Below are 25,828 nucleotides of genomic sequence, written 5' to 3'. Positions count from 1 at the left end.
ACTGAAGTGATCGAAAGCTTTCAGGATCTCCTCTGGAGAGAAGACGCACTCAACGACTAGGTTCCACTTCTAAAGGCGTAAGCACGCTACCCATTTCTAGGGGGTGCTCGCAGAAGTGATGGTAACTATCACATGTCCCTGTGATAGGCACCTGAACCTCCGCGTTCAGATGTAAGACCGCCGGGGAATCTCCGGGGGAAGAACGCGGGTGCCATCGTGCCCCGTCCCTGAAAGAGTTTTCAGGGGAAGTCAGGAAGGGGCTGCCCCTGGGGCAGCTGGAAAGATGAAACCGGGGGGGCAACTGAGCGGCCCCGGAATGGTCATGACCCAGCTGGACCCAGGTGATGGAGTCTCCACTTGCCCTGGCTATAACTGTCGTGAGGCTCGATGGCGGCACGATTGAGTAAAGCGGGAAGAGTGGAACAAAGCGTCCTCAGAAGCTTCTGACTCCAAGGAGGAGGTGACGGGTGAGTTGTGACATGCACGGGAAGCTTGCGCAACGGTCGCAATGTCTAACAACTCGAGGCACGAATGCCCGTGTAGTCGGGGGTCGCCCAGGCCCCCGTTAAAACATGCCCTTTGTACATGGCCCCTCTGTTGAAGAGGGTTTGGCAGCAGACCGGGATGAACTATAGTCACACAGGGTGAGCTGCTCTGCCACGGTCACCTCGGGACTCGATCATGAAGCTAGCGCTGAAGCGGTCACATATGGTGGAAGCCAAAGGCTGCGACTACCATATACCCCAGGAGCCTCTGAAAGTTATTTCAGTGGGACCCTTTCTCACTTCAACACCAGCTGAACACATTCTCATTGGAGAGACGTGTTAGACCGAGTCCATCTCCAAAACTGAAAAAGAGATACTCAGCCCGTGGGCGAGATTACTCTCTTCCAGTTGACCTGAAGACCCAACGGGCTCTGGAGCACTCGAGGGGAAGGATACTGTACTGATACTCCACCCTTACACGCCACCACAGGATGGCCTGCGGTGTGGAAGGTAGAGATCTAAAGCACATGTCTTTCAGGTCGGAGCTGCAGACCAATCTTGGGCCAAGATGGTCACGACCCACACCTAGTAGCACGAAGAACAAGTTCACAACTGGCCTTCGTACCGGCTGGAGGAGCAGGCTATATCAAATCCTTCGCCAGCAGGATAAGATAAGCACGCACAAGTCAGGAGCACTGCTCCACACTCGGTGCGATGAATATCACTGAATTTTCAGGAGCACGTCTGCTCAACACCTAATGTGATGATTATCACTGACTTGAGCGGGGTAGCCGAGCATGGGGTGGGGCAGCAAAGTAGAGATAGTGGTGTTAGTGTGCAGTGCAACACTTACCTGTCTCCACTAGCGGCAGGGGGACGTGAGAAGGCGGATGATTCCGGGTCCTCGAACGCCCCAAGCTGCCTGCTGGCGACCAAGGGAAGCTGGGGGATGTAAGGCTATTACAGGGTCACACCGCCAGACTGGTCCACTTGGGACTCAGGAACAGAAAATTTGCTCTTTTTCTGAATATGTGGGTACCACTGACCCCATTTTTATAGGGGCCAGCGGCGGAACAGACACACACATAACAAAAAACTCCAGCCGGCCCTCCAACCAGCCAGAGGGAGTGGATCGGCGACCACTCCACGAGCAACTCCTCCATCCCTGAGAGCCCGTCCAGTTTCAGCGTTTCCTTTTGCGCTGATGCTTACCACCTGGCTTGGCAGCGCCTGGAGCAGGCTGGGCGCCCCTTCCGCGGCGGGCTCCACGCCGGAACCTGGGTGAAGGCTGCTGCGATGGTCCGGCGGGAGCTGAGGCGGCTACGGGCGGACGCCCTCGGCGACGAACAGGCGGAGGATCTGACCTCGGCGGGCGGGTGAAGGCAGCAGCGTCCCTCCGAGGCAGGATGTGCCGGATGGCCTCCGTCTGTTTCTGAGCTGTAGAGAACTGTTGGGCAAAGTTCTCCACAGCGTCGCCGAATAACCCAACCTGGGAAATGGGAGAGTCCAGGAACCGAACCTTGTCCGCTTCTCTCATATCAGCCAGGTTGAGCCAGAGATGGCGCTCCTGGACCACAAGTGTGGACATCGCCGAACCGACCGCGCGAGCTGCAACCTTCGTCGCGCGGAGGACGAGGTCAGTTGCAGTGCGGAGCTCACTCATGAGCTCACGGTCCGAACTACCCTCGTGCATGTTCATGAGTGCCTAGGCCTGGTGGACCTGGAGCAATGCCATGGCATGCAAGGAGGAAGCGGCTTGCCCACAAGCTTTGTAAGCCTTGCCTGTAAGAGTGGACGAGAACTTACAGGCTTTAGAGGGGTGACGAGGATCACCTCTCCAGGAAGCGGCCGCCGTTGGGCATAACTGCATCGCAACGGCCCGCTCCACCGGAGGGATAGCCTCGTAACCCTTCACCGCTCCCCCATCAAGGGTAGTGAGGGGGGAGGAGCTACTTAGGCGGTTTCTGGCAGAGAAAGGTGCCATCCATGCCCTCGTAAGCTCCTCATGCACTTCAGGAAAGAAAGGAACCGGGGCGGCGGACTGAGAACCAGTACGGCCCGCCCCGATATACCAATCATCCAACCGAGACGGCTCGGGACACGGTGGAGGGTTCCACACGAGCCCTACCGCCTCGGCGGCCTTTTTCAGCATAGCTGACATTTCTGGATCTGGCTCGGGCAACACTGGTCTCCCGTAGGGAGGCAGTGCAGCCGAGTCGTCATCTCCAGAGTTCAGCTCCCCCTTCGATGCTGCGATTGACATCGTATCCCCTGGAGGGGCCCTAAATGACACGACTGGCCTGTCCATTACAGAGGGACCAGCGGGATCAATGGGGAGCTCCACCGGTTGCGGTGTGAAAGAGGAGTGAGGGACCCACGGGGCCTGGCCGAGCGGATTACCCCTCACCGTGATCCTCAGATCACCCAGCTTGGACGGCACCCCAGTCTTTCTCTGGGAAGGTAACCCAGAGGAAGAACAAGGGCGGGGCCCAGAGGTGGGGACTGCACCAACGCTTTTGACGAAGGCGAGTCTAGATCTCAACACCGAGATGGCCATGTTCCCGCAGTGAGAACATGACTCATCCACGAAAGCTGCCTCGGCATGCTGTAAGCCCAAACATGCGACACAACTTTCGTGACCGTCAGAGGGGGATAGTGCCAGACCGCACCCAGAAACGCATGGATGGAATGGCATCTTGAAAAAGAGGCACTCACACCTGTGTTGCTCTTTTAGGAAATGGGACCGTCACCAGTGCCGGAGCACACAGGGAATGACCGCGGCAAACACTGAATAGTCTTTCAACCAACAGTGAAGCATTCACTTCTCGCCCTCTAACCAACCGTCAACACACAAACAAACAATAGAAATTTGATGCTGTTAAAACAGCAGTTGAGAGCTGAGAAGCTCGCGATCACCGCTGCACCACGCTGTAGAACACCAACACTGGAGAGGTCTTCCAGTAAGAACACCGACACACTCACTAGTTGAATACAACAGCACTCTTCAGAGACATCAAAGACGAACGGCTCCAAGCGAAAGGCAACTAGTGCGTGCATCCACTTCCGTATTTATACCCGCGCCCCGGGGGCGGAGTGTGTGATGCAAATCATGCACGCCAAATTCCATTGGCTCGTTCAATAGTAATCGAAGATGATAGGCTCCCTAGCGTGATCCCAATTCAGTCGATAACGTCAGACGTAGTCCAAGGGAACCAATGTAAAGTTTTCTCCTTGCGTAACAGAGATTCAAGTGGCATTTCTTAATGCAGAGACTGTGTTCAGTAAAAACGGTTTTCCAAATTACTCCTGAGAACATGTGGCTGTATTTAACAGAGTAGCATGATGGTATCTTGTGCAATGCCATCTGAGGGCTCAAAGGTCACACATTCAACAGAGGTCTACTGCCTTACCCAACACAGACTGAGCTTTCTCTGGATTCCCTGAATCTTGTGACAATATTATGTATGGGAGATAATGAAAGGCATAAATTCTTTGCAATCTTGCATTGAGAAATGTGATTTTTTAATTGTTTGACCATTCTCTCATGATATTTGGCACAAAGTGATGAGCCATGACCCATTTTTGCTTAAAAAGACTGAGAAGCACTTTTACACCCAAACATGATCCCCTCAGCTATTACCAATTCACCTGCTCATTGTGGACTGTTTCAAAATAGTTGGATAATCTAATTTGGATATCAAAATCAAAATTTGTTCATATTTACAAAATACAATTATGTTGGTCAGTGAAAACATTGGAAAACATTTCTTTGTACTTTTGTCAGTTCATAAAAGGTTAAATATAATGAACAAATCACAGATTCTTGATTTTATTGCATTTTACAAAATGTCCCAACTTTTTCTGATTTGGGGTTGTAAAATAAAAACGAATTAACTAATTCAACTCCATCTTACAATATAAAAGTAAGCTATTTCCTGTGAATGTGCAATACTTTAATTTATTAGCTGCTATAGGTAAATAACTTGAAGAATAACAATGCGCACTAAACTGTAAAATTATTTGTGCTACAAACAAATGTGTTTATGAATATGAACTGGTATATGACAACAAATACCAGTTTGCAGTTTCAGCACCATGCCGGTATGGTTTTGTGCTGGTGAAATAGCTGGAAATGACTTATACCAGAAGGCAGAATTCAATTAGACGAGTCAGGTTTTAGTCAATTTATTAATAAAGTACAAAACTAAAATAATGTAGGAGCGGTGGCACAGCAGTTTCAGGTTTGATTTCAGGCCTTTGTCATATCCTGATGCTGCTGCTCCTTCTTTCTACCTCTATTTGGCTTTTGATTATAACAAGCATAAATAGGCAATAAATAATTAGTTAATTAAAAATAGAAAAATAATTTAACTTAAATTTACAGTCATGTTCTTGGCACATTCTGTTTAACTGATTTGACTTGGTATAGAACAGTGCAAATATTATATTAGTGACTATTTAGGTACTGTGACAGTGAAATTTCTGTGAAAATTTGTAGACAATAAAGATCCATTGTATATCGCCAATAGTGTAGCGATGTATGAAGCACAAAATGGTTTGCATTACAGTTAAAGCAAAAATTAAAAACAGTGCTAATTCATTTGTTATTGCTTTTTAGTGGAATGAGAGAAGTGTTGGTTAATATAATTGGTACATGATATGATGTGGGTATTCTTTTTTCTATTGTTTAAATGGAAAATATCCAAACAATGGAAATAATTCCTTAAATAATTCGATGGCTTCATATGTGCTTTTAACTCCCCAGATGGAGTCAAGCAGCATAGCAAAATCAAAGAACGACAAGGCATGGAGGGCAGTCTCAGAGGAAATCAAGAGGATCTTCAGAGCTTCTGTTTTACAGCTGCAGGAGAAGGGGACCATGAAGAGCGATCAAGCCAAGAAATTCCTATGCTCAGGTAAACTCTACTTATTGTTACAGTTAGGATTGACCTCACAGCTCTACAACTATATATTTGTATAAGTGTGGACATTGACAGTATATATATATATATATATATATATATATATATATATATATGCCCATGAAGAAGCCATTCCCCTTGTGGAATGAGCCCTGACACTTATGAGCCATCAAAGGCCCATTGAAGCGTAGGCTAAAGAGATAGCATCTACTATCCATCGTGATAATCTCTGTTTTGTGACCGGGGACCCTTTGGCGCGGCTACCGAAGCATACAAAGAGCTGTTCTGACTGCCTGAACAGGGCAGAATGCTCTAAATAGACTCTGAGAGCCCTGACAGGGCAGAGTAGATTCAAGTCTCTATCGTCTTCCGACGGGGAAGAGCCAATAGTGAAATAACCTGGGTTCTGAACAGAGTCGAGAGAACCTTGGGTACATAACCATGTACCTAAACACTTCTCCGAGCTCGACCAGAGGCCGGAGGCAGGCCTGCCCTCATACAGAGCACCCCAACCTAAGTTGGAGGCGTCTGTTGAAATCATCTTCCTCCTTGAGACCAGACCCATGCTTACACCAGACTGGTACCAGCTTGTGTCTTTCCAAGGGAACGGGGCTTTGATACAGCCGTGGTTTACCCTGATACATAGGCGGCCGAGCCGCCATGCATGATGTGGGACTTGGGGTTTCAACCAGCACTGAAGGGGGCGCATACGCAGTAGGCCTAGCTGGAGTACTGATGATGCAGAGGCCATAAGGCCCAGTACCCTTTGAAACGTTCTGAGAGGTGTGAGGGAGCCTACTTTGAAGGAAGCAGCTAGCTGTTGAATAGAGTCGATAACTGGTCCCAGGTACGTTATACGCTGGCTGGGGGACAGTAGACTCTCTGAAAAGTTTATCCTGAGCCCAAGGCGTTCTAGATGGCCAAGGAGACAGATTTTGTGAATCTGTGACTCTGCCTCTGACTGGGCCAGAATGAGCCAGTCGTCGAGGTAGTTCAGAATGCGCATTCCCCGCTTTCTCAGGGTGGAGAGAGCCACATCCATGCATTTCGTAAACGTACGGGGTGCCAGTGACAGTCCGAATGGTAGGACTGTGTATTGATAGCCCTGCCCCTCGAAGGCAAATTACAAGAATGGCCTGTGAATAGGGGGCTATTTGTATGTGAAAGTAAGCATCTTTCAGATCCACTGAAAAAAAACAATCCCTCGGGCATATTTGCGCAAGGATTTGTTTGGTCGTCAGCAGCATGAACGGCCGTTCCATGAGGGCCCTGTTCAGGTGTCTGAGATCTAAAATAGGCTTGAGGCCGCCATCCTTTTTCGGAACGAGGAAATAACAGCTGTAAAAGTCTGACTTTCTCAGTGATCGGGGAACTTTCTCGACTAGTAAATTTGACACTTCGGTGCGGAGGATGTGAGCCACATTGCTTGTTACCGATGTCTTGACCACAGCATGAAAGTGTAGGGGTCTGCGAGTGAATTGGAGCGAGTAACATTGTATTATTGTGCTCAATACCCATTTTGACACGACGGGGATGGCTTCCCAGGCCTTGGCCCGAGTGACTAGGGGTTGAATAAAGTCTGGGGGCAGGCCGTCGTGTAACGGGGACCCGGCCGCCCAGGTGTTTGGAAGAGGAAATTTGCTCTGTTCGTGCTTTATGTGGGTCGCTATTAAAACAGCGCTTGTTTGCAGGGGTGCGTAAATTGAAATGGGCCCGTTGTTTGCAATCAGAACATCTCCATCCGCCTGAACTGAAGAGGGGACTGGAAGAAGCACGCAAACTATTTCCAGGGGTGGTCCGGGCGTAGCGAGACCAGGCCCCCTTCTCTTCCTTTCTGCTTGATTAGGATGGCTTCCGAGGCTCCGGGTCCACCACAAGTTTAAACCAGGGACCCTGGTGCTTTGGGAACGGGAAACGCTTGGCTGGTTTAAAGCGTTGGCTGGTTTCAGTCACTGGGCGGGGCTGAGAGACCTGGGGCGGTGGTTTGGCTGACTGTTGGGTTGGCGCGTTCTTGGGGCGACCTGAAGCCGAGCTGGAGCGCTTGTCGCATGGCCTGCGAAGACTTCTGTTCTTCAGTGAAGCGCTCAGCAAAACCCTTTACCGATGGGCCGAAGAGACCAGAGGTGGAAACCGGGGCAAGAAAGAAAGCAAGAAAGCAGTTATGTCTGCGTTAACCTCTGTGAGGTTAAGCCACAGGTCGCACTCTAACACCACTAGGCTGGCCATGTTCTGTCCAATGGCCTGGGCAGTGGTCTTGGTGGCACGCAGTGCCAGGTCGGTGAAGCAGCTTGATCAGCGGAAGCGTAGGCTCGGCCAGCAAGAGCTGAAGTTGTTCTGGATGGCTTAGAAGGATTGTGCCGCCTTAGACCTCCATCCAACAGCGTTGGGAGGGCAAAAGTGTGCAGCCACCGCTTCGAGGGGGGAGCAGTTTGTCATACCCCTTTCCCTCTGCACTGTCAAGAGTTGAGAGCGTTGCTAAGGTTGAAGTATGCAGGGGGGCCGAGTAGGGCGCACGCCACGACTTTGTGAGCTCCTTGTGGACCTCGGGGGAAAAAGGAGTTTGGCCGCTGGCCAGGGGCCTGTTGGCGCCCCGGAAGGAACCACTCATCGAGGCGGCTTCTAGTAGGTTCTTCCGGTGTAGACCAGTCAAGACCAAGCTTTTCGACGGCCCAGGTGAGGACGCAGAGAAGCTCGGCGTCGGTGCTCTCCCTGGCGCTGCCTTTTTTGAGCCCGACCAATCCTCGCCCTCAGACGCCACCACTGACAAACTGTCATCAATGTCCTCCAACGAGACAAGGCCAGCCGTGAATTCGCTCGCCTCTGAGCGCTCATTCATCTTCTGACCCCGCTGTTTCTTCGTCCGAGTCTTTGAGGAGGGCTGGAAAATGGGTGGGCGTGAGGGGTGGGGTCGCTCTCTGACGTAAAGAGAGCAAGTCGCGAGCGGAGAGCGGCATGTTCTCGCATGTGAGAACAGCCGCCCTGAGTGAGTGCAGCTTCGGCATGTTCAGCGCCGAGGCAGGAAGCACAGTCACGTCAGTGGTATGCAGGGGAACCCCGCATGAAATACAGACCGGGTGCGGCATTTGAAACAACGCCGTGCTCTTTTTGTGAAAAGGCTTTTTAGAAAGGATATTCTACCGGATACCCACAAATGGCAAACAGCGTTGACTGCGTCAAGTTCAGGAAGCTGAGCAGGAGGCCACCTGTCGCTGAGCTGCTGCTGCAGGTTGCTGCTTTCAATCATAATCATAAATCATAATCATACACTGTTCATTTGTTGGCCAAAGGAGGACTGGCCCCCCGACTGAGCCTGGGTTCTCCCAAGGTTTTTTTCTCCATTCTGTCACCTGATGGAGTTTTGGTTCCTTGCCACTGTCGCCTTTTTTTTTTTTTGCCTTCGTTCGCCATTGGCTTTTGGCTTGCTTAGTTGGGGACATTTAACCCTCTACTGCACGCATTATTATGCAATCATGGAAAAAAAATTTACAGTGTTTTTTTATGGATAAAATAGACTCAAATTAACATTTCTTTTTTTTTTTTTTTTTGGGGGGGGTACTTTTGGGTGCGTTGCCATATGGCAACATTGTGCGACAATGGAACAGCCTGATGCGTTTTCTCCCAAAATGACATGAAATTCATAGATGATTACAGACCTGTCTTTTAGAAATGAAATTGTTTTTATTATTTAAAATGTTTTCAAGAGCTTTGTGTACAAAATATGAAACTAATTTTCAAAGTATTATTTCAACAACATTTACAAAACATCTGACGCAAACTCATAAGAACTGTTCAAGTGAAACTACTCAATGTGAAACGATTATTTCAACAACATTTACAAAACATCTGACGCAAACTCATAAGAACTGTTCAAGTGAAACTACTCGATGTGAAACGCCTTAAAGCAGTTGTTCTCTCTGTTAAAGGTGGGGTATGTGATTTTCTTTTTTGACCATTTTTTCAAAATCACTTGAAATCCTATTCCTAACCCACTTACAGCCACTGAGTTAGAAGCACTGACATGAAAATTAAAAAATTTAATCATCTGTGGAACGGGCAGGACTCGAAAAACTCGAAAAAACTCGAAAAACAGCCAATCATTTCCAAGACCACCTAGAATCATTGGACAGTAAGTGCGTCAATCAAACGGTCGTACCATACCCCCCTCCCCCATGCCCCTCTTCGAGTGGGTGGAGTCAGGGCCAGCGTTGGAGGAAAGAAGGTAGGACCTTTTGAGTTGTGTATTTTCAAAATCTGCCGGCCGTTTTGCAAATCACATACCCCACCTTTTAAGCAGAGGTGCACCTTGCACTTAGAGCAAACCCCTCTGACGATGCCCTTGCAGCCAGGATTCTTGCACCTTCCTTTTGGTGCACCCATCTCTGGCCAGTGATCAAAGCGGTCAAGACGGATATATATTTTACTTTTATACTTTACTTTTACTTTACTTTATAAATATATAAAAATATATATAAATATATGAGTAGAATACAACCATCCAACTATATCAATGCATCCATACATTGTCATTCATACAAAGCTACTCTGCATTAGAATGGGCAAAATATTGTTCCATTACCGCACAATGTTGCCATATGGCAACACACCTATTTTATTAAATAAAAAGGTAATATAAGTATCAAAACAATGTGACAATGATTGAAATAAGATTAGAACTTACCCCAGATGCTTGATGTATTTTTTTATTCCGAAGAAATATGAAAAAAATGAGGAAAATCTTCACATATACACAAGCACTTTTTCAGCAGCTGGAGTCATCAAAAGTGTGTGAAAAGAATGACGTTGCAAGGGTGTGTGTAATGTCGTGATGTCATCAAAGCATATCATTGGTTACCACCAGGTTCTACCATGAATTTAAGATTAATCAGAGCTCATATTTATTTTCAAATTTCAAGAAATGTCCAAAGAAAGGGTATGTTGCCATATGGCAACACCGTGCAGTAGAGGGTTAACATTTAATTTTGAATTTAACAATACTATTACAACTTTACTTTCCTGTTATCTCTGTAAAGCTGCTTTGAAACAATTTGTATTGTAAAAGCGCTATATAAATAAAGGTGACTTGACTTGACTTTCCGCTGCTAGGCTGTTCAACGGCGAGAGAGGCTTCTTGTCCGGAGAAGTCAGCAAAGAGATGCGTTGTTCGCTGAAGGAGATTAAATCTGATTCCTATGGTGAAATGGGCCGCTTATACAGTCAGCAGCCTCGCCCATTCTGGTGCGCTTTGGCATGCGCGAGGCGGGAAGCGCCCTGATAGGTTTGCACGTCCTCGCTGCTTCGCTATAGGTTCGTGCAGTTGCTGCAGCCCAGCCAATTAGCGAACTTGGACAGTCTGCACTGTGCTTGCTGTGCAGCTGCACTGCGTTTTAAAATAAAGGCTTAAATATTCTTGTGAAAGGGAGTTTTCCCATAGCGTATAGCTACGCAATACGAGTGAACCGTTCTCAAAAGGGAACATATTCTTGTACACCCCAAAACAAAATCAAGACTTCGCAAAAGGGCATAATAGGACTCCTTTAAAAATCATTACCCTCTTACTGATTTAGCGCTTCTGTTGTGGAGAACAAATGCATACTTGTTTATCATCTTTACTGTTACTGTAAACACTTACAGTTTGGAACAGGCCATTTTCGTAGCTCTTTCGACATTTACTGTTTTGCTAACTGCACTCTGAAAAAACAGTTAGCTACCTGAGATATGTCAATGTCACTTCGTTAGGACTGAGAGTGTTACGGTACGTTGCTCTGAATGGGCATAGTTGTTCAAAGAGCCATTCACACAAAGCTTTTATACACACATGCTTATACAATCACGTAAGGCCTGTTAAATTTTCGTTATTTTTTATGTCAAATCCTTCCATTTACATTTTTTTTTAAATCACTAGAACACATTTCTCAATACTAAAGTGACTTTTTAAAACTCTTCACTCACAACACAAGTCTATGTGAGCTAAACTGTGGATCATTTATCATTGCTTTGGCCCAAGATTCATTCAATGACTACATCTTTCAAATGACATTAGTTCTTTTCATCTTCTTTTAAACTTTTTGAATGAGAATTGTTGCCAGTGTTATGGTGGAACGAGCTTACTTTAAGATATATATGAAGTGTTTTGTTGGTCTTAGTGAGTTTTGGAGGTGAGATTAACTGTTGGCCGAAATTCATGTTGGTAATGCAGACTGTATGAAGAGTTTTGAAAAAGTGGCTTCAGTATTGACCGATGCTTGTTAGCAATTAAAAAAAAATGCAAATATAAAACTAAAACTGCTAGTAGGCGGTGGCATATATTACTATAAAGAGTTAATTATTAAGTCACTCACTCAGCCGATTCGTTCAAACGGTTGATTCATTCAGGAATGAAGACTGTCTTTATGAAAGGGTCGTTGAAATCTGAATTGTTCAAAAATGCGGATTCATTAAAAGGATAATTCACCCAAAAAGGAAAAAATTCTGTCATTAATTACTCACTCTCTTATGTTGTTCCAAAACCGTAAGACTTTCGTTCATCTTTGGAACACAAATGAAGATGTTTTTGATGAAATCTGAAAGCTTTCTGTCCCTCCATTGACAGTACGCAACTACCATTTGACGTTTTACAATGTTCATAAAGAGATTGTAAAACTAATCCATATGAATTGAGTGGTTAGTCCAAATTTTCTGAAGAGACACAATCACAGGTACTTTATATGATCCTCAGATTGAATTTAGGCTTTTATTCACATTTAAACATTAATCAACTCACACATCAGTTATGGTAAACGGAGGCTCAAGCATGTTTGCTTAACTTGCTAGAACCAATGAGGTTCATTCTCTTGTTATGCAGCAGGTTTGAGCTTCCGCAAGAACCAATGAGGCTTGTTCTCGCTCATTAATCAGGTTCGGTTGAGCTTCTGTTTATGTTCGCTTATGAATGTTTATATGTGAATAAAAGCCTAAATTCAGTCTGTTCACCATATAAAGAGATTGTGTCTCTTTATAAAATTTGGACTAAACTACGCAATTTATATGGGTTCAGTTTACAATCTCTTAATGAACTTTGAAGTGTCAAAGTGGTAGTTGCATAGACTGTCAACACAGGCACAGAAAGCTCATTAGAAACCGAACGAAATGGGGACCAAATATCTCCACAAGGACAGCAATGCCAGAAATGTTTGACCTTGTGGGAACATGTTTTTGTCCCCATGCGGAAAACAGCTTATAAATCATAGTAAATTATGTTTAAGGTTAGTGGATAGAATATACAGTTTGTACAGTATAAAAATCATTGTCTATGGAAAGTCACCATTAAACATGAAAACCCAATGCGTGCGCGCGTGCGCGTGTGTGTGTTTACTACACAATGTGTGAAGCAATTTCCACACGCCAGCCAACCACATCAAGTAAATCTGAGAGTCTTAAAAGGCACAGTTTTTCTCTTCAGTTGTGCTTGATGCTTAACATTTAGGTTGTTTGTCTGTAGAATTACACGTATAATTAAAAAGGATGAATCATGCAACAGAGTCGTAGTCTAAAGCTTTGTGGTTTCAGGGAGAGGTCGCATTCAAAGCTCACAATGAATGTAAATGTTATTTTTATCCCGCTCTTGAAAGTCATTGTGACTAAATTAAAATTCGCCTGCATTAGCCAGCATAAGAGGAGATCTAATCAGGCTAACTTGATTCATCCAGGTTAATCCAATATTCAGTGATACAGTTAAGTCTGATCACCACACCCCACATTAGAGACAGTGGGTCGGCACCGGAGAAAGAACAGATTTACTACTCGCTCTTTTGTCATCCTGGGAGCATGGGCTTATAATTCAATCAGTGATACAGTTAAGTCTTCGTCTCAACATGCAGTAGATATGAAACAACCTCTTTCAGAGGCTCCCCTATGCAAGGCATTTTTTCTTACTCAAAGAATAATTAGCTCATAGTCGCAGTTTCGCAGAGGTTCCTTTCATTAAAACTGGGGTCTTCTGTCTGACTTCAGAGCATCAGTGAGTCTTTCCCTGAACTGCTTGTGTTGCCTCTCTGATGTCTGATGAATGTGGCATCTTGTGGGTCTTTATTAAAAAGCATCACTAGAAATAGGTATCGCATTGCAGGTTTGCAAAACTCTCCCACTGTTTTCACCATAAAAAAATTTTCTCTGAGATCAAACATAAACGACAGTAATGTTGGTCTGAGATCAGATGCCCACTGTCTCCTCTTGATCAGTTTATTTTGTAACACTACACATCACATGTAATGACAAAAGATCAAGTTTGAGGTAATTCGACATCACACGTAATGACAAAAGATCAAGTTTTAGGTAATTTGATCTAATATGTATTACATTTATTACATTGAATGTTTGAATTATAACATATTTTAGATAGAAGTTGTTAAGTAACTGTTGAATAAGTGCAATGATGGTATTTGAGGTAACAAAGCCCCCATGAAAAGAACAAAAAACACTGAGGAATTGGAGGAAAATTCAGTATGACTGTCTGAACTGTAACACTATTTTCCATAAATGAGGGAAATGAACTTGTGCTGAGTGGATTCACATTGACTGCTCCAATTACTATGGAGATTCAAAAGTGAAGTATGCATGTATGCAACATTATAAATATTCCACATTCTTCAGAATGATATAAAAAATAAATAAAAAAAAACTTAGTTCAGATGTTATGAAATGCCAGAAGTGATACAATTGGTGCACTTTGCTTTAGTACTTATTTTGAATAAATACTGTATGTACTTGAATGGAACTAATATACATTTATATCAAAAGTATTTGCATATGGTGACCAGATTTTTTATAGAAGCAATAAAATAATAAAATAAATAAAATAATAAAATAAAATATTTTATAAAATAATGATATTGACATGCCATATCAATATTGCCCTTATATGTACAGGTTGGTATATACTACATTGCTGAAGTAGGCCTTTTACACACACTTACCATGATTTTAATCATTTTTAATTATACACATACATATATTTTGGGACCAGAACAAATCTGTCCCACTTTATATTAGGTTCTTTAACTGCTATGTACTAACATTTAAATTAATAATTTGATACAATGGACTTATTGTGTACATACATGTTTTTACATTGAACTTGAATTTAAAAAATACCTGCATCTATTACAGCTGTAATTAAGGCCTGAGCACCAATGGTGCGCGGACCCTCTTGGAATTGCTCTATTTATTAATTTCTGTAATGACATCTATAATTGCACTGGTAACTCTTTCCTTACACCTTAACCCACTCTTAAACCTACTCATCATATACCACAATACCTGTCCCTAACCTTACCCTTATCCCACCCCAGTAGCAGCAGAAGTGTTTTGCAATGCAACATGAAGACAATAAGTACATTGTTCTTATTTTAGATGCAAGTACATAGTAATTAAAGACACCTAATATAAAGTGTGACCAAAAAATCCTTAAGCAGTTCAACCCTAATGGTTTTTTAATGTGTTTTCTCTTTTGATTACTAATATCAGAGTGTGAGGAAAATGCATATGAGGAAACTCTTTCCTGGGGGATTTGCAGTCTTTTACTTGCCGACTTTGCATCTCCTTCTCTTCTCGTTTACAAAACAAGCTGCACGTATGCGATACTAAGCTTACGAGGTTAGCAGGCTATCACTGGAATGCTGCCTTTGGAGGTCTTTGATAAAACCAGGCAAGGCTGGATTAAGAGATCATATCACTGTTTTTCCTTAAAGGCAGCTAAAAAATACGTATCTAATCATTTGCTAAAGACTAGCAAACGTGGGTGAAGTACTCACATCATGACATCAAATTAAGTGTGTTTTCTGAAAGTGCCATGGAAGTGTTTTGGGAGTAAATAGTGGCAGAGATGAAAACCATGAATGAAACTAAAACCTTATGTCATGCAGAACTGGGTAATTATTATGCTCTCTCTGTTTTCACCTGTCTTTTAGCATTAGAGGATGAACTGGACTTCGCATTAGGCAAGCAGACGCCTGCCTTCCTCAAGAAATGTGTATGTTACATCCGGAAGATATCCAACTTTGACCGTTTCGCTAAACTCCCTGAGATGGCACGCTACATGGACATCGTTGTAAGCGACGACCGTGTCATGAGAAACCAGGAAGCCTACGAGCGTCTTCTGAAGGTCAGAGATGAGTTTGTTCCTATGGTGGTGGCAGCATCCAATCTTCGAGTCTACTCATCGGTCACTCACTGTGACATGAAACTTGGCTACTCGCAGGAAGTAGAGAGCCACTACGTCGAAGGTCTGTGTAAACAGTTTTATGAAGACATGGTGGATATCATCCAGGCCACGGTCCAACAGAACTTTGACACAGAGACAGATACACTCTATGACGAAACCATACAGCATCTGTCGCTGTGCAAGACATTTTCATCTTTTTATGTATACAAGAGTGAAGCCTTGGACATGATCCAGGAGTACCTGTACCCCTCTAAAGGTGGTCGAATAACTCCCCTAGTGGTGTATGGAGGACCCTGCACTGGAAAGACCTTGTTACTTGCTGAAGTGGCAAAACAGGTGAAAAGCATGTATAGTATGCATGTATGTGTGTGTGGGGGGATATAGAAAGCAAGTGTGAACATACTGACCTGCTTTTTAAGGCCATCTGGATGCCGGCACATGTTAGATTAATGCTGCGGGATGCCTGTATTTTGCCTAAAGCTGTTCTTTGCTTCCTCTGACTTAATATCTGATGTCATGGCATGAGATTCAAATTAACATTCAATTTGGGCTATTGTTACATGTATTTTTCAACTGTTAAGGATTTGCATCCCCATGTGTATCTGGAAACAGTAATCCATATACAGATCATTGCATTTACAATCTTAAAAAATCACTGACATAATTGAATTGATAATAATAATTCGATATAAGTATTCCTATCTGTCAGCTTCAGCCAATATTTAGCACTTATGGAGATCAGTAGTGTATGTGTATGTCATGTGTTGATGGTCAGAGTCGACTCTGTTGATAAGTTTGGGGGCGAGGAACAAAGGAGGAAGGGTAGTGTTGACATTTCCCATCACCCATGGCAACCCGTCATAGACCTCAGCGTCTAATGTTAGTTCACAGATGATGAGCCTGGGGACCTTGACTAACTCCCTCGTCCTTGCTTATGTTCTCTCTCTCTTACTGTCCTTCTATGTAACATACACACTACAGAGAAACAGACACTCAAAAATATTTATATATGAAATGCATTTTACTGTACATGGCCACACATTGCATGCACTTTTTATAATTAATTACTTACTCCTAGCATGATCTCATGTTTGGTACAGTTAGCACGTTTTACACTTCCCATGTCTGTGCAGTACTGTACTAAGAATCACGCAGCCAATATGAGCACAGTGATGCAGTCAAGCAGCAATCTGAGCACACACACACGCACACCCCTTGGCTAATCACACAAATGCACAGTCCTCTTGAAAATGAGGGCTTTGGAAAAGCTTATTATCATTAATTGACAGCCTCTCCAGACAGAGATAAATAATATTTCATGTTTCCCTGAATCACAGCTGGGGGCACCCTTTAACCACATCCAAGAAAGAGGTATTGTGCTAGGGATAAGGGAACAATTCAAACTGATTTAGAAAATCGTTGGCACAAGAAATCCAGTGCCGACTCTATTGATGTTGAGCACATTCGATTATTTGCTGTACAGTCATTCATCTTGGTTTTCCTTTCTCACAATCTGAGTTGTTAAGCTTAGTGTACAGTGGATCTACTAAATAATAGATGGACTAGTGTCACTCGGGTTTTGTTTGCTAAAGTCATACTTATAGGTCACAGCAGTTCCTGGATTTTTAACCAGCAGTTCCTGGATTATTTTTTTTATAAGAACAGGACATAGGATCCTGTTAAACATTAAATAATAATGTCTACAGTACTTGTATTGTATGTAGATCATATCTAATTTCAAATGGCCAAGCTAATATAATCAGATTACAAAATTATCAGTTTTGCATATTGTATATATCCTACAGGTAATTGTAAATATTATATGACTTAACATACTGGAGAATATTCAGTAAACTGTACATGTATGCTGTATTTCTGAGCTTCTGTTTCATTTTCATTTGTTTAGGCCTATTCGTGGCTTCAGAAAGAGATGGGACCAGAAACAGACCCAGTGGTCATTGTCAGATTCATCGGTTCCACTGACTTCTCTGCTGACCTCCGCACCCTGCTACAAAGCATCTGTGAGCAGATTGCCATCAACTATCGGTGCCTGATCCATTTCTTGCCAGACAAGATCCAGGAGATGAGGGAACTGCTGGTGAATTTGCTTGGGGAGTCATCATTCCACCGACCTCTTGTCATCATTCTGGATGCCTTGGAGCAGTTGTCAGATGTTGACGAGGCCCGAAAGCTGTGGTGGCTGCCTGTCCACCTACCACGTACAGTCCGAATTGTAGTGTCCACCCTGCCCAACAAGCATGGAATACTCCAGAAACTACGTTGCCTGATACATGACGAGGATGGTTATGTTGAACTGATGCAAAGAGATCGCAAAGCTTGCAGTCAGACACTTAAACAGCAGCTTCTGAGTGTCAAAAGGAAGGTGACCTCTGGCCAACAGATATATGTGAATGAGGCAATGGCTAAATGTACACTGCCCATGTTTGTCAATCTCATCTACCGAGAGGTAGTTCACTGGCGGTCGCACAAGGATGTGGATGACAAATCATTGTGTTCTACAGTGCACGAAAGCATTGAACAGCTTTTCTACTCTATCGAAAACAAGCTTGGCTCTCGCTTTGTCTTTCGGGCACTGGGCTATATCACGATGGCACGGGCAGGCCTGACAGAGTTGGAGCTAGAGGATATTTTATCTTTGGACAACAGTGTCCTTGGGGACATCATGGTAAGCTCTAATCTTAAAAGCCCGCTGCGTATTTCTTACGATTTCATAGCCCGGCTAAAAGAAGAACTTGAAGGTTATTTAGTGGAGCGTCAAGTCCGTAATGTAACACTAATGGTGTGGGCAAATCGACATCTGCATCTCATAGCACAGAAGCTATACCTTAGTAATGAAGAAGATGTGCATCAAATGCATAGCCTTTTGGCTGAATACTTCCTTGGGGCTTGGGCAGGTGGTAGAAAGAAGATATTCCACTGCGACAATAATCATTTAGCTTCACTGAATATCTCCCAGCATCGAAACCCTCATCAACAGCAGAGCCTTCATGGCCATGACAAAGCTTCTGCTGACAAGCACTCTTATGACAGACAGACACCCGAACAACCCTGGGTTTTCCAGTGTAACTTGCTGGAGCCAGACATCTTCTTTGTCAACCATCGAAAGATGACAGAGCTCACATATCACCTGACAAGGAGCGGCCGAACAGATGATCTCATGTACGGTGTCATCATGAACTTTAGCTGGCTTTACACTATGATAAAGATAGGGCAGTTTGACAAGGCCCTGTCAGACATCGACCTAGCTTACAGCTACACACAAGAAAAGGAGCTAAAGTTTCTTGCAACTACTCTCCGCAGTATAAAGCTCAAAGTGACAAAGAATCCTGCGTCACTGTCTGCTGAGCTACAGCAAAGGCTCCTTCCAGTTGTCACATCCCTTCCCAAGCTCAGACACCTACTTCTTGAGTGTGACAAGGATGGTCCTAAATACTGCTCCATTGTGCCACTGCATTCTTCTATGGATGTCACCTACAGTCCTGAGAGATTACCGCTCTCTTCTAGCTACATGCAAATTGTGGAGATTCTACCTACATTAGCTCCAAATATAGTCATTGTGGCCCTCGAGGATGGATCCGTCAGCACATGGGATGTTGAGAGTAGACAACTCCTAAGACAGATAGACACAGCAAGGTCAGTTGTTCTTGGCATCAGGTTAACCACAGATGAGAAGTATCTGGTAGTGGCCACTACAAAAAATACACTGCTCATTTACGACAACCACAAGTCCTGTTTGTTGTCTGAGGTCGAGGTAAAAGGATCCAAGCACTGTGGCATCACCGGCGGGGTGGCTTTCATCAATGGATTCACCTTGTCCAGCCACCATGCCTTAGCTTGGTTGGAGGCAAGCAAAGACGTCAATGTGATTGATTTGCTCTATGGCTGGCCTTTGTATCAGTTTCATTGCTGGTATGAGGTAACCTGTGTCCAGTGTTCCCCAGATGGAATGTATGCTTTCTGTGGACAGTATCTCAACACGACAACGATATTCCACCTTGGTAGTGGGGACAAGCTTGCCACAATGACGTCTGAATTCTCTGGTGGTTTTGTTAAGTCAATCCTGATTCTTGACACAATCAATCAAATGGTGATGATTGACAATGAGGGCAGTCTCTCCGTTTGGAACACCAAAGATATCACAAATCCCAAGCTAATGGAGGATTATGACTGCAGAGGAGATGAGAGTGAGGTGGTAGGCATAGAGCTCTCAGAGGATCAGCGATCCATCCTCATCTGCAAAGCAAGTAGCATTGAGGTGCTGGACACCAAGATTTGGAAAATGGCAGAGAAGTTCAAGGCCAAGCGAAGTGAAAAGTTTGTGGCGGCTGTTCTCTCCAAGAATAACCAAAGTATAATAGCCTCCATGGAGAACACATCATCAATATTTGTGTGGAGGAGAGACAGTGGGCAGTGCATGGCCAGCTTGATAGAGATATCCGGAGCCATTGTAAAGCTGATCAAATCAACACACCATAACTTGCTGCTGTCTGTCGCCAGCAGTGGCGTGCTTTCTGTGTGGGACATAGACATTATAACAGCCATGTCGAACATTGATAAAACTGGAAAACCTATCCAAAACCTGCAGCTCTCTGGCCGAGAGGATTTTGTATACACCACGGATGGGTCAGAGGTCATTCACAAGTGGAACTACAGCACAGGTTTCATTGAGATGGTGTTCAAGCATGAAGGACTCGTTGAGAACTGCGTCCTGACGACATCAGGTGACCTAATGGTGACATCTGATGATAAAAGTAGTCAGTACATCTGGCATACGACCACAGGTGAGAATATATTCCGTATCAACGGCCAGAAAATCTCACAGCTTCTCATCACGCACAATGATCAGTTTGTTGTGTCCCTCTGCGAGCAGAACGCCTCTCGTGTTTGGAGGCTCGCCACTGGTCACAAAGTATGCAACATTCTGGTAACACTCCAGCAAGCCCTCATTACCACAGCAAACACATTCCTTGTGGGCGCCAACAAGAATAAGATGTTAGCTGTTAGCTTGTGGTCAGGTAGTGTTTCCAAAAAATTTATCTGTGACGATGGGATCACAATTGTTAACTTTAAATTAATCCCTGACAGTCCAGATTTTGTCGTCTTCATCACCTCCAACGAAACTGTTTTCATCTGGAGTGTCGCCGATGAGTCTGTGTGTAGGCGGGTACAGCTGCCCAGCAACTTCTTAAAAAACCTGGAAGATTTCCAAATATCACCAAATGGAAAGTTGGGCATTGTGTCGAAAGGTGATGAGAACATCAATGTTCTAGACCTGCACAGTGGTAAACTGCGTCTGGTCCATGCTGCTGGCATGATATGGCGGCAAAAGCTCTCACGGGATGGACGCTACTTAGTGTACATCTGTTTCCGGAATTGTGATGAAGATGATGATGCAGGTGTGGTTTCAAGTCTGATTGTCATGAGATTGGCAGACGGTAAGAGCATCGGGACCTGTTCCCTTTACAAAACACCAACCTATCTGTGCCTATCGCAGCGAGCTCTTAACATCATTGTGGGATTTGAGGATGGCAGCATTGGCACCTACACAGTTGTAGACCGTGTGGATGCCGCTCTAAAAATCAAAATCGCCACCTCAAACAGTCGGCAAATCGTTAACAATGCCTCACAGAAAGTACGACCCAAGTGTAGCACCAATGCCTTCAAGACCATTGCTGACTGTGTGTGGAGAGAATCCACTGAGGTTTTCTCTCGGGACAGTCCTATCAATGTGTCTGACAGTGGGGAGCCAGAGACCCCAACACCCACAAAGAAAACTGAACTGCTGCAATGAGAGCGCCCTCTGTAGGACATTATGGGCAAGAAGGAACAAGGCCAAGTTTGGATAGGTGATTATTGTTTACAGGCACTTTGATTCAGCTGCACAGATCAGTATCTGGGTAACACACAGCAGCTGGCCAATTGCTATTAAGCTGCACGTAAGCTGCAATCAGTCACCTTGATTGCTCTTATTTATCATCAACTTACTGTCACGCAGAATTCAAAATCATTTTAATATCAATATCAACAAATTAATTTGAATGCCATTCATTGCAAAAGCCAGTCCAATCGGCTTTATGATATGTTCTTCCTTCTCATGTTTATGCCAATGTGGCCATATAGTTCAGATTTTGTATGAGTTTAGTCAAATCAAGCCATAATGTCACTTTATACAGAAGCATATAGAAATGTAATACATTTGTAGCCATATAAATGTTGCTGCCTTTTTTCCCTTCTTTTTAGAAGTCTGTTTATTAATGTCCTCTGGTACTTTACTAAAATGGAAACTTATGTACATATGTGTACATATGTATTTTGGCTGCTGCAGTTTGTGCAACTACTTAAAAATGCTACGTTGTGCTAAATGCAATCAAAGTGAGTGCCTGGATTTTAACTTTTTCTTTGTTACAGATACTGATAAAGAGAAAATTGCAGGGAATTTCTAAACAAAAATACCTTGATACAAATATTCATCATTACGATAAACATTCAGCTTACAACAAATACGAATTTGAAATTACAGCATCCAAATGAGGATCATTGGAAAGTATATTTCAGTATTCAGAGTACATGTATGGTCTGGAGTCATTATGAGCTTCTTAGTAAATTAAGAATGCATTCTAGGCTGTCTCTGACCAGAGAGGCATGAAAGTCCATGTGTGGCAATTGCTCAATGTCAGACAGTATTAATCTATTCTCATATTTAATTATGTATCAATGCCAATAATTACTATCACTCTAGCTTGCTGATCAATCATACATACATACATACATACATACATGTATATATATATATATATATATATATATATATATATATATATATATATATACAGTCAGTGTATATTAATATAAATACATTTGACCACAGCAAGACTGAGAAGTCTAATACTAAAGGGGAAAAGGATATTTATATTTTCTTTGAACCGGCAAACTGATACTGAGAAGGTCATCACCTGATTCGACTAAATCCAAGATAATAACACTTTTAATGCTATTACTTTTAAAGAAAGTGTAACTTTTTGCAACAAAATATGGTACAACTGTACCAAGCTACAAATGGCATGTTTTGATTTGAGGACTAAACCACTAGCCTATTTAAGAGTCATGTGTAGCATCTCACCAAGGGTATCTACGCCTTAAAAGTTGGGTCATCTTATACAAAGGTGTATCTGTTAGTGTTAGCTTATGTTCTTTGTGAGGTAAAGGTTGAATGTGTGCTTGAAAAAAATAATACTTTGTACTTTCATGTAATAGGTGACTTAGAGATATTTATGAATCTATTTATAAATGGTGTTTGCCAAGGCAGTGTTTGGTGGTTGCACTTTATTTTAAATGGCTTGTTCACAGAGGTTTACTTTCAACAGGCGTCACGAATGCTAACTATACTATTTTTGCCTTCAGTTCTCTGGCATGTTGCAAAAGAAAGTAATTTCAACAAAACAATCAGCCATGCCCCATTCCAACTCTTCTCTCCACAACTCAAGGGCTATTCCGTCAAATTGTATGTTTACCTCTGGAAATACTGACACATATACAGTACAATACTGGCCCATTCACAACCCACAACCTGTAGCAGTATTCAGGTGTGATTAGCCTATCCCGCTTAAGTGTTTATAAATCTATAGATATCATACAATATTTGCCAAAGTTTTATTTATTTTTTTATTTAATTATTATTATTATTTGTTTTTAGAATGTTAAATGGTGTTGTGACCTACCCGTTACTTTTATGGACTTCTCTGGCTTTGTTGTGTTTGCTAGCATAACTAAGAAAAAGAACATGCATTATCTTTGTGAAGATATTGACGAAGTCCATCTCTATTATATTGGAATGCCAGTTTTAGAGTAAATTTGAATGTGTCGATATGAGAGCAGTTGAACAGTATATTATATGTTATGTAACTTGAATGACTTTTAACTACATACATGTTTGCAAAACATAGTTCACATACTGATATTGAATGTGTTTATTGTATTATTTGTATTGTCAAGATTGAAGATCCCTGTTTAGAGATATATATTTTCATAAATGTTGTACTTACATTTTGTTACAAAGTTGTTTAAGTATTCTGAGAATAAAATAGAAATAATTGTGTCTGAAAGCAATATGACTTAGTGTGTATGCATTGTTTGTATGGAACATTTTAATGTAATAAAATGGTTTTCTTTCTGCCTATAAAATCTTGTTATTTTGATATGGGTATATTGGTCTTATTTTGGAAAGAAAATATTAAACATTTGTTTATTTGAGAGGACAAGAGTGGCTTATAGATATGTAAAAGTAGCCTACTTAATTTTTCAAAAACGTTGTTATAATTTTTGTAATCCAGCTAATACTAATCTTTCTTTATTGAACTTTTTATCACACTGATTCCTCAGGAGGCATATTGTTTATATGAGGAATGCTTCGTTAAAAAGATTCCCTACATGGTACAATCAGAAGCTGAGACGTTGAATGATTTGGCTGAGAATAGTTTTACTCCCCTGTGCAATGCGCAAACAAATGTGTTAAACATATTCCAAACAGTGGGCAGGTGCTTTACCATATTAATATTAATTACTGCTTGCAACACCTGGATTCTCTCACACGTGTGCAGCAGTGCAGGCTCCAACACACAAACACCACCATAAACAAATTCTAGCTCAGGGCAGGAATGCTGGTGTGTGGTCTCTATGGAAACTGAACCCTCAGCGGCATCTGCCCCCTGTCGTGATGACTATGGAACTGGCATGTCAACACTGTGTATGAGGGAAAAACAAATACATTCCTTTTTTTGCATAAACTCATCACAGCATAGACACTCTTAGTCATCTCTCCCCAGGAAGTCACTGTGCTGTAACTGAACAATTGTCACCAAATAGTCAATATTTGTACTACTAAATATAGCCTACCAAGTTTATTCAGATCATCATACTCCTGTTTCTGCTTCCATTTCCTGGTCTGACTATTTGTGTACTATGATGCAATCTTAAAGCAATTAAGTCCTCATTTTGTACCATATATGTGCAAATTTACTCTTAAAGTAGCTGTAAATAAAGCATACTTTTGATATACACACTACAGTTCATAAGCAAGATTTTTTAAATATATATTTTATTCTCACCAAGACTGCATTTATTTGATGAAAAATCTATTTTTCTATTTTAATATATATTTTTAAATGTAATCAATTCCTGTGATGGCAAAGCTGAATTTTGAACGCCCACAAATGATTAGGATCTTTTACATAGGATTAGGGTCAGGAAGTGACACTAAATTAGACATTCTAAAATAAACAATTTATGTCGTGTCAAACAGATGCCCATTATGCCCTTACATTGACATTTTACATTTAAGTTGTATTCATTTCAAAGGATTAAAAAATATGTTTCTTAATTATAAATATTGACTCGACTAAATAGAAATATGATTCAAAACTCATTACAAAATCTGTTATCACGATAAGAACATTTGAACAGAGAGGTTGGAAAAGGTGTGGAGCATTTACTTATGGTGTACACCCAAGCACTTTCATGTTGTATTACTGTAAAATTACTGTACAGCTCTTTGGATCTCATTGTATCCTTCAGCTGGGATCTACAGAATTAAATATGAAAGATAATGACATTATGAAACAAACAAGCAATAAAAAAGTGCATCATGTAACTCGATCTCCTAAGTAACTAGATGGAAAAATTGACAGACCAGTGGAGACAGAAAGAATAAACACACCCATGTAAGAGAGTGAAAATATGTGTCCTGGTGTCATGCATATATGGTCACATGGATGTTACTTTGAATGAAAATCAAACTTGTGTTTTGATGTGTTATTTACAATAGAAACAGTAGTGTTATATACTGTATATTCAAATAAAACTGATTAATTCTTTCAAAAAAATGTCCAAAAAATAAATATTAAAAAAAAAAGTTAAAATAATATGTGGTCCCCACGTATGATCTCTAACAGCATTGGTAAGCGGACACATGAACACATCTTTTTAAGAAATACCTTCTAGCTTTACTAGCCCAAGAAAATTAGATTAAGATTAACTTTAAAAAAAAGAGCACCAAGAATACACACGTGTATGCGTAATTGCGCATATGTTTGTTTTTCTACCATAGTGAGGACTTTCTGTTGACTATTTTGTTTTATATTCAGATGACAATATTTTCTATCTCCAATTATTTATGACTTAGCTGATTTATGGGCAACTCAAACAGT

The 25,828-nt window shown here is 42.4% G+C and overlaps 1 protein-coding gene across 1 annotated transcript in view; it reads left to right on the top strand.

Moving 5' to 3' along the window:
• The window catches only part of nwd2 (NACHT and WD repeat domain containing 2), a 93,050-nt gene extending 71,491 nt beyond the window's left edge, over positions 1 to 21,559 (top strand). Inside the window, exons 6-8 of the mRNA XM_077229545.1 lie at positions 5,251 to 5,401; positions 15,352 to 15,941; positions 17,512 to 21,559. Of these exons, the coding sequence (XP_077085660.1) occupies positions 5,251 to 5,401; positions 15,352 to 15,941; positions 17,512 to 21,417 (4,647 nt within the window). The 3' untranslated portion in view covers positions 21,418 to 21,559. The remainder of the gene's footprint in view (positions 1 to 5,250; positions 5,402 to 15,351; positions 15,942 to 17,511) is intronic.
• The last annotated feature ends 4,269 nt before the right edge of the window (positions 21,560 to 25,828 follow it).

The sequence above is a fragment of the Siphateles boraxobius genome, unplaced genomic scaffold, assembly GCF_051911475.1.
Source record: "Siphateles boraxobius isolate OS27281-9 unplaced genomic scaffold, OSU_SipBor_1 130, whole genome shotgun sequence".
NCBI lineage: Eukaryota > Metazoa > Chordata > Actinopteri > Cypriniformes > Leuciscidae > Siphateles > Siphateles boraxobius.
The sequence above is the reverse complement of the archived record's forward strand: the minus strand, read 5'-3'. Positions and strand labels throughout refer to the sequence as shown.